Raw genomic sequence first — 19,350 nt, 5'->3', positions numbered from 1 at the left:
AATGTTTTTAGGGTAAATAAAATAACACACAGTGAGGCTCATAGATCTTAAATTCGATCAGGGAACAGGTATATACTAACATAGGCTTGTTTCATGTGTGTTCTAATAAATAATGACTGTGCCCCCATCCACGGGGTTGTAAATACAGAGACACATATTTTATTTGCAGATTCAACCGGCTAATTTCAGCACAGACTTTTGGGTTATCGTGTAAATCTGTACAGTATTAAAGTGAAACATTGTAAACAAACATGGGGAAATAGTCATCTTCTCTTGTAATCAAAGACATGTAACTAGAGGAAGTCTGAAATACTATTTTATTCTGACTGAATTAGCAAGAAAACAAGCCAACAAACTAATAAGTCCTCAGTGAGCTCAGGGCATGCTCTTAGAGTTGCCATCTCAGGGCTGTAGCCAGTTACGAGTGGTGATGTGAGTTGGGGCAGCACTTACGCAACCTTTTGACAACCTCTGTCGAGAACAGAATGGTCTACTCTGAAAGACTAAACTAAACAGCAGCTGAACTGTTCTCTTTAAGTCTCTGTCTTGAAAAAGAGACGGTAGTAGATTTTTTTTTTCTTTAATTTAAGAAACGTAGCTACCAGATGTGATGTGTGGCTCTGGAATGAGACCCAGTGTGGACAAACCAGCTATGAAGGATATTAAGGGCACCGTTGGGAGAACTCAAGTATGGAATGAAGACTAGATGATATTAACGATTGGCCTTAATTTTCTTGGCTGTGATGATGTTATTTGGGCCATGTAGGAAAATGGTTTTTTCAGGCATACCTCCTGAAGTATTTAAGGATGGAGTTCCATGATGTCTGTGATTTACGTTGAAATACTTCAGCATTTTAAAATGCACAAAAAAGAATCCAAATATTATACTCTGTTCCCTAGAAATTCTACTCCTAGGAATTTTTCCTGAGGAAATACCATAATATGAGAAAAATGGATTAAAATATATAAGAACGTTATGCATAATAGCAAAGAGAAATAACTTGAATGGCCAATTGTAAGAGAAAATTAGATTAATTTGGTTAAGATTAACTCAATAAGCTATCAGCTGGTAATCTAAAAATGATAATTAGAGGGGTGCCTGGGTGGCTCAGTCAGTTGAGTGTCTGACTCTTGATCTCAGCTCAGGTCTTGCTCTCATGGTCGTGAGTTCAAGCCCCGTGTTGGGCTCCATGTTGGGCATGGCACCTACTTAAAAAAAAGAAAACAAAGAAAAACAATAATTAGAAAAATAATAGCAAATTTGGAAAATTACTTATAATACAGTTTTAATTTTTAAAAACTAGAATATAAAATTGTGGGTCTTATTTGAACATTGTTATACACATAAAAATTGAATTTTTTTTAGAGATTTGTTTATTTGAAAGAGAGAGCGAGAGAGCGGAGGGAGGGGCAGAGGGAGAGAGAGAGAGGGAGTCTTAAGCAGACTCTGCACTGAGCCCAGAGTCCCATGTGGGGCTTCACCCCACAGGCCTGAGATCATGACCTGAGCTGAAACCTAAGAGTTGGATGCTTAACCAGCTTCACCACCCAGGCATTCCTGCCATGAAAAATTGTATTAAGGTGGTAGGATATAAATTTTTTGTTTTCAACTTTTCCTTGCTATTATCTTTTCAACAGAAACCTTGTAAATGTAGACAAGTACTAATAGAAAAGAATGGCAAGGGCTGAAGTTGGAGGTTTTATAGATTTACCACCTCAGAAACCAATCCACAATTACTCAGACGTTGGATCTTTCTTTCTTTAGGACAAGTTGGAGCACCTGGAGAGCAGGGCTTGCCTGGTGTTCAAGGGCTCAGAGGACCACCTGGAAGGCCAGGATTACCTGGCTCCTCCGGACCACCAGGGTGTCCAGGTATCTTGAAAGGAGCCTGGAAGCTTCCAGGGCACTCATCTACCTTCTGGTGTATCAGAAAGAGCCAACCTTCCCTTGAACCCAATTTCAGAAGTGACTCTGCCTCTTCCCAGACCTGTGACTTTGGACAAGTCACTCAGACCTACCCATCCCTCACCTGTGGGTCAGAGCTAGTGCAGTACCACCGGGTTGGTCTGGAAGTAAACCAGGACAACACCTGTTAAGAACCTAGCAAGGTGCCAGCCACAAAGTGAGGGGCTGACAGATAAAAACTCCTTTCCATCCCTCCTTAATCCCCCTGCCATTCGGATGCTGGTTTTCTTTTTTCTTTTAGACTTACAGCAAATATAACACACACAACACTTTTATGGCTCCTCCTCCTGCCGATTCAGTATATAGTGAACATTTAAAATTGTAATTGGCGACTTTAATCACCCCAAAATGTATTTGCTCCATCTGAGGTTAAGTGTATTTTTCTTTTTAGGGTTGGGAGGTCTAGGGGATAAAAGTGATAAGACAGTTTTCCCAGTTACTCACCTGTTAAGAACACAGATGACCTTCCCCCATTAAGGTAACTCATATATCATCTGGGTGTCTGCAGAACCTCCCTCTCGTCCTCAGGTAATCAAGGGGTGCCTGGGCTGACAGGGCCTCCAGGAGAAACAGGGGATCCTGGGCCAAGAGGCATGATGGGAGATCCAGGGCCACCAGGTCTTCCAGGAATAAAAGGTGAGTGCAAAGGAAGCCCCACCCATGAGGACAAATTGACTGTATTTTGGCGCCAAGTGAGTGCCACTGCTCTTGGTCACAGCTTCTTCCTCTTTCCTAGAGATACCCATTAGCTCCTTCCTCTTCTCTCTCACTCAGAGCTTCAGGCGGTGCATCTAGGTTCTCCACCCACCTTCTACCAAAATAACTGTGCTGCCATCTTTGAGAGCATTTCCCCCAGTGTTTTCCATACTGTTCAGGCCTCTTCACTTAATCTCGTCTTAGATAGTTAAGTTCCTATTATGTTCTAGTTTGTGTGTCAGACACTAGGCTTACAGTTCTGAAGACAGTAGACATGGTTCCTACCTTCATGGATATCACAGTGCAGTAGGGGAGACGTATTAAACACATATATGTAAATAAATCTATATTTACCAATTGTGAAGAGTGGAAGGAAAAAAATAAAAATGCTATGGAGAAAAAGCTACCAGTATTCATTATCTGTGTTAGATAAAGAAACACTTTTTCCTGGTTGAATGTTTGGTCCTTCTGAGTAATAGTAAACTGGTTATAAGTTTGGTTACAATAATATCATATATCACATTTATTTGTTATTAACAAATCTTCATGCCCCTCCATTCCTCCATGGTACTTATTCTTCTTCAGTCCATTTCTTCTATTTTAGGAAAAAGCAAAAGGTTTCTCCTGGGTGTTTTGTATATACTTCTAGCGTAGCACCTATGTTGTATACATTTGTATGTTTAGAGATCTTTCTCACCAAGTAGAATATGATTCTTATATCCTTGGCCCAAGATAGATACGCAGTAAGTCTACTGGATGGTTATTGTAAGTACTTTTAAATTCACAAATAAATTGATAAATAGAGGAATGGACAAGTAGAAGAATGGACAACTTAACTAGAAGCTGTGAAGTTGAGGGTCTTTGCTCGAATGAGCAGATGAAGGGCCAAGCCTTATGTGGTAGATTTCTGTAACTAAGCTCCTCTGTCTCCTCCTACCTTCCTTTACCTTCTGCTAGTTGACTCATCCAGGTACTAAATTTTGGTCAAATGAAAATTACCTCCATTCAAAAGAGTTGGAAACCCTTCCTTTGGGCTTAATTGTTTTATGGTTTTGAAAATCCAAATTAAAATTTTCCACACTTTCATCTCTCCCCTCACCAAATAGCTTTCAAATAATTTTTGTCTTCCAACATGCAGTCGTGTGGTGTGTATTATCTGGTACAATTCTGCAGAGAGGGAGGCCCTTTATTTTGGGGAATTGGTGCACTTATGTATTTCCATGTGGCCAAAAATGATTTGTCTTCTGGTTCTCATCATTAAACAAGACACCTTTTACTCTTCTCTCTCTTCATTGGCATTTAGCGTCAAGTCCAGTGATTTGTGTTAAATTTAGGATCTCAAGCAATGTAGTAATTTTTTTTTTTTTGTATTAAAGTTTATCTAGTGACTATGGCTGTTTGCTGTCACTGGAAATCGCTGTAGGCCTGGTGCGATGTTCTTTGACACTTTTTTGAGTCTCTAAAAGATAAAACTGGTGAAAAACCAAAAGAAAACATTTCCATTATTAACCACTCTTACTGCATTTCCCCTTCTTCCTACCCGCCTCTTTTAATGAAAATAGCAAGATTTTTCAAACATCTTGGTGCTGTAACAATATACACCCAGTTTGGCTAAAATGACTAGGCTCAAGTTACTGTTGTTGACTTGTCCTGCTCTTGAATGAGTTTGCATTTATTACATAATCTCAATATACTAGGTTATTAAAAAACTAACAGCCAATGATGTTGATTAACAGAATTACTTGAAAAATAATCTCCAACCAGCTCAGAGTTCTGTGCTATAGAATAATGAGTTTGTGAAGAGAAGGTGAGGAAATAAATATGTCAACCCAAATATTCATACCAGCAATCAGACGACTGCTGCAGTGGTGCTTCCTGACCATGCAGTGACACTGTTTCGCTGCAAACAGCCCAACGAACACCCAGTCTTTAAAAAGAAAAAAAAAAAAACAACAGAAAAACAGAACCATGAAATACATTCCTAAAAATTAAAATGTCCACAATATAAATCCATTGTTACAGTTTATCATGCTGATATAAAAATGAACTGCACTCCAGCAGAAACACTTTGATCTGAGAAACTAAATATTTAAAGTATGTTCTAAATAAGTCAAGGGGACTGATTAACTTGTTTGAACAAACCAGCTGTTGAACTCAAAAAGTTGTTTGCTCTGCAGGAACGGGCCATATGGATTCTGGGTCCTGCTTGGGTTCGGTCAGATTCAAACTCTAACTTAAACATATGCTAAAAATGGCTTGATTTGTAGATTTAAATTTTCAAGCACACGTGCCCTCTAAAGGGAAGACACTCAGTTCCTAGTTGGGCATTCATGAGCCTGGAGTAATGAAAACTTAGAGACAACTGTCTGTTCCATGACAAGCACTGTAAAGATGTGGATTGGGTTGGTTTGGCTGGTGGCAAGCCAAAGGTGACCTCGGAAAAAAGGCACCTCAACATGTCTTTTATCTGGAAAAAAATGCCATGCACCTTACAGCAGTGAACATCATGGAAAAGCTCTTTTTTCCCCTCTTCTATGCCAAGGGGAGTGTCTCTTCCGGCCCTGCCCCCACAGCACTTACCACTCCTCATGTAATCACCCATTTGTCCTATCAGGTCAGGGATTATTTCTCTCTTGCTATTGTCTTGTCAGCAGCTGTTACTGAGTACATTTGGGGACTGAAGCTCCCCTGGATTAGGAGACCATGTCTTTATGCTCTTGTGCCTCTCCTTAGTAGGCCCTCATGTAGTTTCTGAATTAAAAAATAAATACATAAATAAATAAATAAATAAATAAATAAATAAATAAATATTTATCTTATTTCAGATTCTGTTTTGTTAAGTTTTCAAATCTCCCCCTCCCCTTTACCTATAGTTATGTGGGTCCCTTTCTCCTCAGTGTTCACGTTCAGGTGACCAGCTGTCTCGCTTTGCCTGGGACCGATGGGTGCCTCAGGACTCAAGAGCCAGCAAAATCCCATACGAACAGGGGACAAAGTGGTCACCCCATTAAAAATATAAACCTGTATAGAGGCCATGGTGGATAGAGTGGCATTTGCAGACGGTAGAACAAAAGAAAACCTCCGTGGGGGGAACCCGGTGTCAGAGTGGGCCAGCTAACCCTGGATGGAGGCTGTGATTCCCATTAGGGCTGGAGCAGGGGGTTCCCTTGTCTGACTGGGGGGAGAGAGCCCACAGGCCCATGAGTGTAGCAAGGTGCAGCCTTACATGAAGGTTGTGAAGCAGGAGGACAGCCAGCGAGGTGAATAAAAAAATCCTCATTACCGAGGAATGTGCTTTGTTGGCCTAATTGCCTCTCATCGGCACTGTGTATTTTTTATGCATGAACAACTTTCTGATTTAGAGATGGGGTTGATAAAAAAGCTTTCAGTAAAAAGGAAAAATTGCCCTTAAAATCCTACCCAGATGTAGCTGCATTCAGTTGAGAAAGATAACATTGGGTCAGTTAAGGGTCGGCCAGTTCAACAATGGTGAGGGGCTGGGCCCGTGACAGCCCGGGATCTGGACGTGTTGATGAGACAATGGAGAGTTGGCAGGAGCTGAGACATTCCACCCTAGTGGAGTCCCCCAAGCCATCAATCTTGGTGGCTTCAGCTGGAGATCAAAACACATTGAAATAGCAAAGTGTTCTCAAAAAATTTATTATCATTTCAGATAGATGGCAATAAATATCCAGATTTGGCGGATGAAGAGGGTCTGTGTGTTCTTTTGGTGCAAACTTGAAACGTTGGCTCATTAAGAGGAAAGAGGGTTGAAAAATAAACTCAGCCAGAACTGTTAAAAGTGGTTAGGAAATAAGAGCTTGAGGGAAAAAATAAGGGTGCGTTCCCATTTTCGGGAGGGCGGGGGGTGAGGGGGGGGATGAGAGAATAGGGCTCATTTGCACCAAAATCTAAAGTTTGAGTTTAAAAATAGACTAACGCTCCATTTCAAGTACGGATAATAAATAGAATGGAAGTAGCTAAGTGTGCCATCTCTTAATAAGAAGCCCACAGAGGACTTGCATTAATGACTAGATAATAATTAGCACTTAAATTATTTATACCCAAAGGGATGCCTCTAACTTCACCAAATCTTATTCCCCCCATAAACCTATCAAAGAACGTAATGTGCAAACAGAAGCTGTACCTCCTCCTTCCCACAGCTTTCTCTCCACCCATTCACGCCCTGGCCTTCCCGGTGGCATGTTTTCTCATCCACTCATCCATGCAACCACTCGCTTATTCAACAAACACCTATTGAACCCCAACCTTGTGTCAGGACACATGCCAAATTGGGGGTATGGGATGGCTAATAAGGCTCGATCTTGCACTCAATTAATTTACCCAAAGTAATCCAGTCACCCAAAGACAGGCACCAGCATAAAGGCGAGAGAGGTTTGTGTAGGTGTCATGGGGTAGCTAAGGGGCATTTGACGTGTGCCAGGGTGTTATGATTTCAACTGACAGGGACATGGCCCTAAACTAAGTGAAGGGCCTGCTGACTCGTAGCCTTTGATGAAGATCCACCAATGAATCTGGAAGGTCATCAGGTTTTGCCAGGGGCTGAGGAGAAGATTCTTTCCCCCAAGTCAGTGAGACAAGACATGTATGAATCACCTGGTGAAGGAGGGCTCAGCTCCTGGGAAATGTTCTGAAGGTATCAGTTGTGTGCCTTCTTCTCTTCCGCCCCTCCCTCCTTCCCTCCATCTGTCCCTGGTTTTCCTCCTCTACTCTCTCCCTATAAATCTGTACACTTGTATGCTGTATGTGATGATGTCAATGTATTATGGGTATTTTAAGGATTTATATGTTTATGAATCTATAGATTTATAGGTGTTTGTGTTCAGTGACAACTTACATAAAATCAGGCTGGTAGATGTCTCCTTGGAGAACTCTACTGATGCCTGGCAGAAAGACATCATACCTAATTACAGAGACTGGAGTCTTCAGCGGTCGTTATGAAATAAATTTAGTTTCAGTAAAGAGGCATCAGAGCGGTTCATTTTGAAAGAAGTAGTGGCAAAGACATAGCACCAGCCGAACTTGCCCTGCAAGCCTCTTCTTTCTGAGGGGTACGGTACTTGAAGAAAAGTTGGGTCATGTATTTCCCCAGTTTGCCACAGGCCCCACCTGTCCTTATTGTCTTACTCCCTTTACCTGACTAGATCTCGAAGAAATTAGTATCCACAGACCATGGTGGAGTGGACAGGTCCTGGGCCTGGGAGGAAGGAGGCCTGGGTTTGCTCAAGTCCAATCTCTCTTCTCTCGTCTAGGCTGATTTCATTGTCATAGAACCTAAGGTCCCTTCCTACCCCTAGATTCAGTAATTCTAGTCTCTATCTGGATAGAGAGAGATGTCCACAATATGGTCATAAACCAAGAGCAGTATGTTAAAACCGAAGAAATGTGTTAAGCTGTCTTGCAAAAAAAAAAAATGTCCTTTGAATGAGTGTGTTAAATAATAGCCACTGGCCTGGGTTTAGCCTTGATAATGACATCTAGGCAGTGAGGACTCACGGCCCTCTCCTGGGGATTCCGCTGGTGGCCATCAGTGAATCATCCCCAGTGGCCAGTGAACTTCCACACCTGGTCTTCCTTGGCGGGTCACAGGCCTATGATGTGTTTCAGGTCCCTCCGGGTCGCCGGGTCTGAATGGCTTGCATGGTTTAAAGGGTCAGAAAGGAGCCAAAGGTGCTTCAGGTAAGAGGAAATCCTTTGCGAGAGATTGAACTGCGATCAGCAGACGGTGAGAGGCTGCTGGGATTCCTTCACTGCACACGATCGGGGTGCCGGACTGAGAAGCTGGCTTAGCTTAGAGACACAGTCTTGGACTATTATTAGGACTGGAGATGACTTATATAAAAAAGGACCCCTGAGAAGACCCAATTTAAGAAAGAATGGCTGGTTAACAGTGACTTCTGTTGATGTTGCTTGGGACTGTTTCTCTGCTAAAGATTCATTTTTCTTTTTAAAGATTTTATTTATTTATTCATGAGAGACACACAGAGAGAGGCAGAGACACAGGCAGAGGGAGAAGCAGGCTCCCCGCAGGGAACCCCATGTGAGACTCGATCCCAGGACCCCGGGATCACGTCCTGAGCCAAAGGGAGATGCTCAACCACTGAGTCCCCTGGGTGTCCCTCTGGTATTTTAAGATAGTGGATGTTTGTTGCTTTATGTCTCAGCAAAACAGCTCACAATCAGATGAGGCAGCTGGAATCAGACACGGAGGTTTGAGGGTCTTTGGGTGGCAGATCGGATTGTTGGGCCGCCAGGTTTGATACTGTGGCTGGAGTGAGACTGAATCTTGATACAGTTTGGAAGGCCAAGAATTAATGTAGGGCACATAGGATTCACCTTAGTGGCTCTTCCAAAGAGTCTGGTGAAATGGGTGCCTCCCCCAAGAAACCAGTGATGTTCTCGCTTTTCGATGAAACTCCGCAATGGTTGGTTGTTATCTCCATGCTAATCCCCACCTTACATTTCAAGCCAGTGTATTCATAGTTACTTATTGCTGGATCTCATTTGGGGTCTTATGCTTTCTGGGATAGAGGTTGGAACATTGATACACTGTTGTGGGGTTTTTTTGTATGTGGGTTTTTTTTTTTTTTTTTTTAATCTGGGAAATAACCATAAAACGAACCCATGGCTGATGGGGTGTAAGCAGTGATGACCACCGACCCAGGGAGGGCTTTGCAGCCTTTAGGGCCCCACCGCTGCAGCAGGTGGTTGGTCTCAGCACAACCGGCTGTGTCCCCGTCACCCTGTTTGGAGGCAGTTTTTTCTCCAGGAGCCACAACAGGGACCAAGAGGGAGAAGACCCGGACTAATGCTGTTTCCCTCATCAAGGTTTGCACGAAGTGGGCCCACCCGGTCCAGTGGGCGTACCTGGGCTGAAAGGGGAGCCGGGAGACCCTGGGAGCCCGGGAATTTCTCCCCCAGGCCTTTCTGGAGAAAGAGGCCCCCCCGGCCCCCCAGGTAAGAAGCGGCATGCTCTGCCCTTCTCTCAATAAAAACCTAAATCAAAACCTTGCAAATGGGACGAGGCTGACAGCTGACCGTGTCCCTCCTCAGGGAGACCTGGAGCCCCTGGTCCTGCAGGTGCCACAGGAAGAGCTGCTGAAGGTCACGTTCCTGACCCAGGTCCACCCGGAGATGTGGGTCCTCCTGGCCCCGATGGTCCGAGAGGTATGGGACAATCCCGGCAGGGGGTGGTGGAGGCTTTCCGTGCAGGTCCCCAGCTCTGGAGGGACGTAGGACCAGATGGAGCCAGAGCTGAAGGCCCTTAGCAGCGCCGTCAATGCGGCAGGTGGCCGAGGTGGGGGTGCGGGCGGCGGGCTGTCCCCGGCCGGGGCGGCTCTGTGCACCGCCTCCCTGGGGACACAGGTGGCCCTCGGCAGGGCCTGCGTCGGGGCAGCAGGACCTCTGGGTCCCGGGCACCTGCCACCCGAGCTGCCGCCGCCAGCGGCGGGCCTGGCACTCGCAGCACAGAGGTCCCCAGGGGCTGCTCGCAGGACACGCCGTCCCTCCGGGCGCAGGACAGGGACAGAGTGGGCGCCGACTGGGCCGGGGGGACACCCAGGGGATCACGGAGGGCGGCCCCAGGCCCCCAACCACAGCTCCCTCGCAGGCCCACCCCAACTGCCTTAAGTCTTCAGGCCGATCATCAGGGTGGGCTCAAGTATTATGCGATTCTATTTTTGGCTGAGAAAAATTAAAACGCTCCCAAATACCCTAGGCGGTATGAGAAGCTGAGGGGGCACAGAATTCGGGCTCACCTCGTGGGTGTAGACGCCTGTTTTCAAATAGAGTTGAACGTTTAATCGAGTGAATATATTCCTCTTCCATCACCAGATTTTCTCCAAAGCCTTTCATCTATGTGTCAGTTCGCCCGTCTGTCCTTCTGTCCGTCCATCCATGCGTCCTTCTACCCGATATTAAGGCAGTGGGATGACAATGCAAAGAGAAGCCACTTGTCTAACGGTTACTAACAGGCCACTTACGCCACCGCCCAGCTCGGGCTCCGCGAGACAGTCTCTGTTGCACTCCCGACACCGCGGGCTTTGTCGTTCTTCTAATTCCCTTCATCTCTCGTTTGCATTCAGTTCCTTTCCTTAAGAAGCTCTCAGGCGGCCAGCTGTCACGTTGGTCTTTGACTGAAAGTAGCTTTTTGCCTCCTCCCCGCGGTCAGGAGCGCCCGGGCCCCCAGGCCCCCCCGGGAGCGTTGACCTTCTGAGAGGGGAACCAGGAGACTGTGGGCCGCCGGGGCCTCCAGGTCCCCCGGGCCCACCCGGCCCTCCAGGACACCAAGGCTTCCCAGGATGCGATGGAAAAGACGGCCAGAAAGGTAGGAACGCAGGTCCTTGCTGTCCCTCCCTTCGGGGCCTGGGCTTCTGCACCAGCACCGGGGAGCCCTCCTTTCCGATGGACAGAGTCCCTGCATCCCAAAGTGCATTCCCTGACTCTCCCAGAGTCCGAAGGCTCGGGTGACGGTTGGACATGTAAGGGGAAGAAACACAAGTTCATCCTCAGCCCCCACTGAAACACACTTGATGGTCTAAAGACCCGAGCTGAACAACAGAAATAGAACACGAGCTACCCACGCAACGAAAAGGCGTGGTAGCCTCATGCTAAAAAAGTAAACAGAGGGATCCCTGGGTGGCTCAGTGGTTTAGCGCCTGCCTTCGGCCCAGGGCGTGACCCTGGAGACCCGGGATTGAGTCCCACATCAGGCTCCCTGCCTGGAGCCTGCTTCTCCCTCTGCCTCTCTCTCTCTCTCTCTCTCTCTCTCTCTCTCTCTCTCATAAATAAATAAAATCTTAAAAAAAAAAAAGTAAAGAGAAATAAGTGAAATGAACTCCGATATTTCCTTCGACATAATATATTCAAGTGTTGCCACTTTGGCATATTGTCGTTGATATAAACTGTCAGTTATGCAACAATCAGGGCCGTTTGTACAAACCTGGTTTCTCTCCCAGGTAAGACATCGTCCTCCCCAGCTTTGAAGTCTGGTGCGTGTTTCATTATTTACAGGACAGCCCAGTTTGCACGTGCCAATTTCAAGGGTTCAGGAGCCACATGTGGTTAGTGGCTGCCGTACTGGACAGTTCCGTTCGAGACGGTTGATCTTGTCTTTTTATATTCGTGAGACAGTCTCCATTATTGAATCCCCCCACTTTTTAAAGCTGAAATGTTTTTTAAGTCATTTTTTAAAAATCTAATTTGCTGATACTTAACTGTTAGTTCTTGGTCACCAGGATTTCAGAGAGTTATTCATTTCATAGCACTTTTTCTTGTCGAAAAGGGACCAAGAATGGTTTTCCATTTTAATTCCCTTATGTCATAGATAAGGAAGCTGGATACCAGAGAAGCAACTGTCAAAGTCTGCCCAATAACTGGCTCCCTGCCTAACTTCTGAACCAAATAGGAAATAAAGCAAAAGATTAGGGCAGAATGAAGGCCAAAATCACCACAAGGCTGTCGTGACTAAGTGCAAATGGCATCCCTGTAATGGTGCAGTACGCAACCTGCACAACAGTACACAACAACCCTCTTCAACTTCATTAGCAATGAAATCAATTTCAGAGAATGTGGCTTATATCTGCAGGTATGTGGGCTTCCAGTTCCTAAACCCCAGAACTGGACAGACACACTAGCATGCTAGTCACCAAAAGGAAGGAGGAGGCTAGCTGAACAACCTTGTTCCTTTTCCAAATAAGACACTCCTTCTTCCCAGTTGCTACTCTAGAGAATGAACCGCCACCTGGAAATATTCTTTAGGATTGGGAAAACAGGATGCAGTGTAAGTAACAGTGACCAACAAAAGGATATACAAAGACTTAGAAGTACTGATGAAACCATAAAGCGTGCTGCTTAACTCCCATTCCAGGGGGCATATGGTCCAAAGAGTGTTTAACTTCAGCTTACCTTTTCAGACTTAGTGGGAAATACTTAATCTATTCCACAAACACTTATTAGGCCCCTACGGGATTCTAACGGTGAGCAGGTTTAAACAGGGTCCCCACTCTTACTCGGCATAGTTTCGTGGGGGGAAGACAGACATTCACACCAAAGGATCCAGGGATAGAAACTGAGGCAGGTGCTTCAAGTAGGGGACACTCTTCTATGATAGCATGATAAGAGCAGGTGGGATTGGGATGGGGTCCCAGAGGGGGCTTCCCCCGAGGAAGGTGAGGCTGGCTGGGCTCTCTCCAGAATGAGGCCCTGCTGGGCGCCGAAGAAGAGAAGGGACTGTGCGAGTAAGGCCCTGGGCTGCTGGCCTTCCTGGTTTTCCCTTCACTTCTGGTCCTCTGTCTCTAGAGAAAGTTCAGGATGACAGGGCTTTTCATTCTACTTTGGTCTTATCTCCGTCATGAAACCAATTCCCTTCGTCCTTTTGACAACGGTTGTGTTTTCTTCAGCCAGAGGCAGCTCCTCACAGCTTTGCAGAGAAAAGTGAGAGACTCATCCGAATTCTCAGGCTGACTGTGCCCTGAATTTTGTTGGAGTGAATCTCTGGGTTCAGTCCATCAGACTGTTCTTAGCTTGATGCTGCCTCATTCCAGGGCCCCGTCTTTACATCTTTATGTTCCTTTTAGGACCAATAGGATTCCCGGGGCTGCAGGGGCCTCAGGGACTTCCTGGGCTCCCTGGGGAGAAGGGTCTGCTGGGCATTCCAGGCCGGCGAGGGCACCCCGGTCCTCCAGGTAAGCTCCTCACGCCTAATGATCTCCCCCAGCAGCCTGCAGACAGCCTTCTTTTCGGTATTGACCCTGTGGGTCAACTGGAAGCTCATAATTATTCCGAAATTGCCTGCGACTTCGAAGGAGTTAAGCTGTATTTATTTCAGACCTCAAGACACAATCTGATATTTGGTAAACTAATATTTATTATTAGAACGAGTGAGTCTGCAAATTAGGAGTTGATTTTACATACAAGATTTCCGAGGTAAATGAATCTGTGTCCCCTCACACGAGAGGCAAAGAGTGATTCGATGAGGACCCTATTCATTTCTGTCCCTGAACTCCTGCTGATTTTCCTGGATATTTTTTTAAACTTCTTCTGTGAAGTACAGTAGTTCCTACGAAGACGGACAGGCTATTCAGTGTCAGCTCAGCATCGAACACGTTTTCATCAGAGGGTCAAAGTAAGCCAGGGAGGAGTTGGAAGGGCAAACAGACATGCGTATTTGAGAGTCACAGAAGTAATATCTCTTGAGATCCTAAATCCACAGCACGGTGATGTGGTGTCCGTTCAGAGTATTTTGCAATCTCCTAAATTAGCACCGTGGTCCGAAGAATAAATAGATTGCACTGGTTTATGATGGATCGGAGAACTACATGAGCAAGAGCTTATTCTTGGATTCATCTCCTATTTCCTCTCTGGGCATAACCTATAAAACTTGGCTAAATAATATGAAACTTTCAGAAGCCTGCCAATGAACAGAATTTCTCTATATGTTGAATTAGGGCATATTTGCTGTACGAAATCAACTGAAATTTTGTATCATGCAAGAGAGCTTCATGTCACGTTTTTCTGGATGTGCAAGCTCTATTACTAAAGCCGAGCTGTTCTTGTCAGTGACATGGATGGGGACTTAGTTATGTAAATAAGATGCCATCCTTCTGCTCATCATTGATGCCATCCTCAAAGTATTATGTATAATTCTCGAATAACCGATTTCGCTTTTGCCCTAACTGACAAATTTAAAATCTCTTTCCACCGTCTGAAAATCGTCGCGTGGCTTCATTTTCCAACTTTGGATCTCTCCAGGTTCCAGAGGTAAGCACTGCAATAAAATTAGTAATTTCCTCTAAAATCTGGCTTCTACTTATTTCTGTGCTGGCCTTTTTCACTGTACTTGTGAGTTATGCTTTGTTACGTTTTCATAGATGGGGCGCTGTAATTATATGAGGCTTCAGTGCCTTGGCTTCCTCATTACAGATACAGTAACCCCATATTAGAGCATCCTAAAGCCGAGTCTCATTATAGGTTGTCAGGACAGAGTAGACACTCAGCTTACATAATTTCAATTCAGGCCCAGAGCGTGAGTGCTTTCTCTGTCAAATGCTGCAGAGCATACCAGTGTTAAGTTTCTTTTATACATTCTGCGATATAAATACATAGAACGTCCCTAAAATAAGTAGTATCAACAACATGAAAAGATAGGTCCTTCACACCCAGTAAGGGGCTGTGACAAGGTTTTCCCATAATACCGAAGTCCATTTTCAAAGCGCAAATTTCCTTGTGTGTTACAATGAAAATGCTATTCTTCTTTTCAACTAAGTGTTCGCTTGCCCCTCCACAATGCCAAGCAACATATTATTTTGTGTCTGGGGTTTTCAAAGAGAGTGAAAAGAGTTTCTTAAAAGAAGAAAAGCGGCACAGTGAGAGCACGCATTTGTTCTTTCCAGGCATCTCTTATTAATCCTAATGAAAATTTACCTTGGGGCTCCTGGGTGGCTCCCTCAGTGGTCAGGTAAGCATCTGCCTCCAGTTCCGGTCATGATCTTGGGGCCCTGAGATCGAGTCCGGGATCGGGCTCCCTCCTCAGCGGGGAGTCTGCGTCTTCCTCTCCCTCTGCCTGCTGCTCACCCTGCTTGTGCTCTCTTGCTCTCTCTCTGTTGAATAAATAAATAAAATCTTAAAAAGGAAAAAGAAAATGTGCCCTGAATGCAGGAGCTTACACAAGAGACACTTTCACCGCTTCCGTTCAGCTTCTGGTTTAGTAAGAAGTAAAGAAAAGCAATATCAGAGTTTAAAAAGAATCTGCTATTTTAAATGTTTGTGTTTAAAAATCACAGCTTCAGAAAAAAAAAGAAATAAAAATCACAGCTTCATATATAATGTTTCCACTTCCATCTTTTTAGTGTCTCTTTGTGTCTGTTTATGTATAAACTCATTTGAAGATAACTTAGGATCCTAAATAGGAAGCACTGGGCAAATGCCCACCCCTCTCCCACCCCATTCCCTTACCTGCTTCCTTCACTCCCCCAGAATTCACAAGATTGCTCAGGGAAAATACAAAATATTCATATTCATCTCCCTCAAGTCACTCAGAGTGCAACAGCCACCTTTTACATTAAACTGTACGTACTGTAAAGATACACCCAACTCAGTGTTGGATGCGGTTTCATACAGTATTTTATAAGAGATTAAATTCCAAACAGCTGACAAGGGCTCAAGTCTGTCTAGGGTTGTTTTTTTTTTTTTTTTAAGATTTATATATTTATTTATTTATGTATTTATGTATGTGTTTATTTGAGAGAGTGAGAGAGAGCATGAGCTGGGGAAGGGGCAGAAAGAGAGGGAAAGAGAGAGATCCTCAAGCAGGCTCCCCACTGAACGTGGAGCCGGATGTGGGACTTGATCCCAGGACCCCAAGATCATGACCTGAGCTGAAATCAAGAGCTGGACACTTACCCACCTGAACCACCCAGGTGCCCCAGGTTCAAGTCCGTTCTGCGCAGACACATTAACTACTGTGTAGCCTGTGTTGCCACGACGGCCTACATTTCCTACAGTTTTCTTGCTGCCTAATCACTGCTGTTCCTAAACTTATTTTGCACATTTGTATGAATTTTAAGAAAACCACAACTGATAAGCAGTGTGTTTTTAAAATATGATGTGTCTCTTGGAATTCGTCACAGGGACGTGAAGAGTTCTGTGAGGCAGTGTGGTGTCCTGGTGAAGGGCACAGATTTGGAGCCGGGCCCCTACTGGATTTTAACCTAGATTCTGCCTAAGGTTCTCTGTGAGACCTTAGATATGTCACTTATTTACCTGAGCCTGGGTTTTCTTACCTGTAATACTCCAGTAATAGCAGCACACACACACGGGCTTGTTGGGAGTCTTTAATCGTAGAGCACTTAGCACGGGGCCTGGGACGTGATGAGGCATTCATTAAGTGTTGGCTGTTATCATTATTGGTTAGTGTTATTATGATTTCTTTGCCCTTGTGGAATATTTGCAGGGGGCCTGAATGGAGCTTTAGGAAAAAATATCTTAAAGATGTGAATGCAACCAAGAAGGAAAAACATGCAAACCTTTAGAGCAGTGATCATGCTCCAGTGAGATCCCCAGATGGGCCCCATTAGCCTCACCCGGCAACTTGTTAGACGTGCAGATGTCAGGGTCTACCCCAGACCTATGTGCTCAGAAGCTCTGGGCTCTGACCAGCTGGCCAGATGATTCTGATGTGCTAAAGTCAGAACCGCAGCTTCTTAGCGCTGAGCGATGGTGAAGCTCTGGCTGACACTGGAGCCTTCTGGGGAGTTCTAAAAATTCCCCATGTCAAGGTCCCAGCCCCGGAAATTCCTATTTAACAAGCTTAGGTGGGATCCCAGCACCAAACCAGTTCTCTCTCTCTCTTTTTTTTTTTTTTAAGATTTTATTTATTTATTCATGAAAGACACACACACACACAGAGAGAGAGAGAGAGAAAGAGAGAAAGAGAGAAGCAGAGACATAGGCAGAGGGAGAAGCAGGCTCCATGCAGGGAGCCTGATGTAGGACTCGATCCCGGGACCCCAGGATCATGCCCTGGGCCAAAGGCAGGCACTAAACCACTGAGCCAACCAGGGATCCCTAGCACCAGTTCTTTTGAAAACCTCCAAGGGTGGGCTTATTGTATAACCAAGCTTGAGGGCACTGCCCATGCCACGGGCTCCCCAGTTGGATCACTACTTGTGGGGCAGGACCCCACAATCAGTAGATTCAGAGAGTTCCCTGGAGAGTTCCAACCAGCATGCACTCAGGGTTGAAGGTTGCTGCTTGGAACCTTGAAATTCTGTCTCCATGAGTCACAGATGCTGTGGAAGCCCAAGTGGCCGAAATGTAGAACATAAGACTGGAGACACATGACGTTGAGTGTAGGATCCCCGCAGGTTGCCCTCCCACTCCTACCTGTGGCTGGCTCCCAGTTGAAAGTGGCCCAAAGATCAGAAATCCAGTGGAGGTCACCCAACGACTGCTGCCTCAAGCAACCTTCACTATTCCGTCCTTCTTTGGCTTTTTCTGAGATCCCATTCATTCGGTCAGCCGTGTATTTAACCAAATGCTTTCTGGAAGCTTTTCACGCACCCCCACAGTGAACAACAGTCCCACTTGCATGGAACTTATTTGGACTGTTGAGCATTCTTTGATTCTCTGGTGTAGTGTCAGAAGCCCGTCCACCTTGAGAATGCGGAAGGAGCGTGTTTGTACGATTTGGGTCCATCACACAAGCAGTGATTCCAATTTCAGGTGAACCAGGGCCTCCTGCAGATGTGGATTCGTGCCCCCGCATCCCCGGGCTTCCTGGGGTACCAGGCCCAAGAGGACCAGAAGGAGCCATGGGGGTCCCTGGAAGGAGAGGGCCCCCAGGACCAGGTACGAGGAGGCTGGCACCAGTTGTTCATTATTTGCATCATATGCTTCTGGAGTGAAGATCTCGGGGTCTTGCTTTGTAGTCTTTACCCTGGAGCCTAAGCAGCTCGTGAGTATGGGGCAGTGTAAGCTCCTCCCACTTATACATTTTCTACATTTACCCAAAGGTTTGATCATGTCCTAACTGGGTCGGCACAAGCCTGCTATTTTTATGCTGAACTCCTACTTGAATCTTTCATACTTGGGCAGCTTTGAGGCATGAGGTTTTGAAGCCTCTTACACAACAAAGTAGTTGCTCTATTAATAGTCACTAATAGCTGTCCACTTGATTTTGAATTACAAACACTTGAATTGGGGCTTCGTGGAACAGAAGCAGCCCAGGAGAAGAGGGAAGGGAGTGTATGGCTTGGAGGAGGGAGAGAGAAAAGGGGGAAAGGGCCTTTCTAAATTATGGCCAGGACCGGAGCGTTCATTTGATTGATTCGAGCATTGCTCATGGTCAGGGTACCAGGATCCTTATTTAAGTCCTGAAACCAAACTGTCCCTTTAGAAACTGTCTTCCAAATCCTTTATTTTCTCTTTAAAAATCCCCATCCAACTGGTCTTTTACAAAGAGATTAGGGAGTCCGGGCTGGTCAGCTAGAGATCACTGATCTCTTCAGACCAATAGGCAGTGCCCATGATTCTAGACACCCTCTGTGCAAATTACCCTATTTTCTTTCCTCTTTTCCCACTGCCCAGGTGTAGCTTTGGCCCTTTTTTGGTTCAGGGCCAAAGGAATTGGAAATAGAACTTGAGTTTTGCACCACCCATTTTTTTGTGTGTGTGTGTTTCCCCAAAGCCAAAAAACAGCCCAAAAGGTATCCCCTCTGCTAGAGTCTTAGTAGTTCTGGGGTAGTGTCCAGAACAGCTCTGGAGCCTCCCTCGGATTGATATGGGGTTTTTGTTTTGTTTGTATTTACTGCACTGCATCTGTGTTTATGCACTAAGATAATTGGGTGTCATTGGAGCAACTTCCTTTAACCCTGCGGGCGAGCTTAGTTCTTTGGCACACACTGCGTGGACAGAGCTCTCCCATCCATCAGAATAACTCATCACTCAACCTACTTCTAAAACCAACCCCCCTGTTGTGTATTTGTTTGCAGTTGAGGGCTGGGACCTCCCCCCGCTGTAACACACACTCCGTTAAAAAAATCAACTTTCAAATAGAAGATACGGCCGGTAATGGGGTTCTGCAAATTTATTTCAATAAATACTTCCAGATCCTCTGCACTCTTTCAAAAGTGCGGTAGTAGGTATGGTAGGCGACACAAATGTGAATA

General features: G+C 45.4%; 1 protein-coding gene across 5 annotated transcripts in view; it reads left to right on the top strand.

The window, feature by feature from the left end:
• COL4A4 (collagen type IV alpha 4 chain) overlaps positions 1 to 19,350 on the top strand; it is a 125,980-nt gene that overhangs the window by 92,032 nt on the left and 14,598 nt on the right. For 4 of the 5 annotated variants that reach the window (XM_077869030.1, XM_077869027.1, XM_077869028.1 and 1 more), the window contains 8 exons: positions 1,766 to 1,873; positions 2,495 to 2,602; positions 8,291 to 8,362; positions 9,512 to 9,640; positions 9,737 to 9,850; positions 10,854 to 11,009; positions 13,261 to 13,383; positions 17,912 to 18,031. In XM_077869030.1, the coding sequence (XP_077725156.1) occupies positions 1,766 to 1,873; positions 2,495 to 2,602; positions 8,291 to 8,362; positions 9,512 to 9,640; positions 9,737 to 9,850; positions 10,854 to 11,009; positions 13,261 to 13,383; positions 17,912 to 18,031 (930 nt within the window). Of the gene's footprint in view, positions 1 to 1,765; positions 1,874 to 2,494; positions 2,603 to 8,290; positions 8,363 to 9,511; positions 9,641 to 9,736; positions 9,851 to 10,853; positions 11,010 to 13,260; positions 13,384 to 14,434; positions 14,444 to 17,905; positions 18,032 to 19,350 lie in introns of all 5 variants that reach the window. The other variant, XM_077869029.1, reaches the window with a different exon arrangement.

The sequence above is a fragment of the Canis aureus genome, chromosome 24 (assembly GCF_053574225.1).
Source record: "Canis aureus isolate CA01 chromosome 24, VMU_Caureus_v.1.0, whole genome shotgun sequence".
Lineage (NCBI taxonomy): Eukaryota > Metazoa > Chordata > Mammalia > Carnivora > Canidae > Canis > Canis aureus.
The sequence above is the reverse complement of the archived record's forward strand: the minus strand, read 5'-3'. Positions and strand labels throughout refer to the sequence as shown.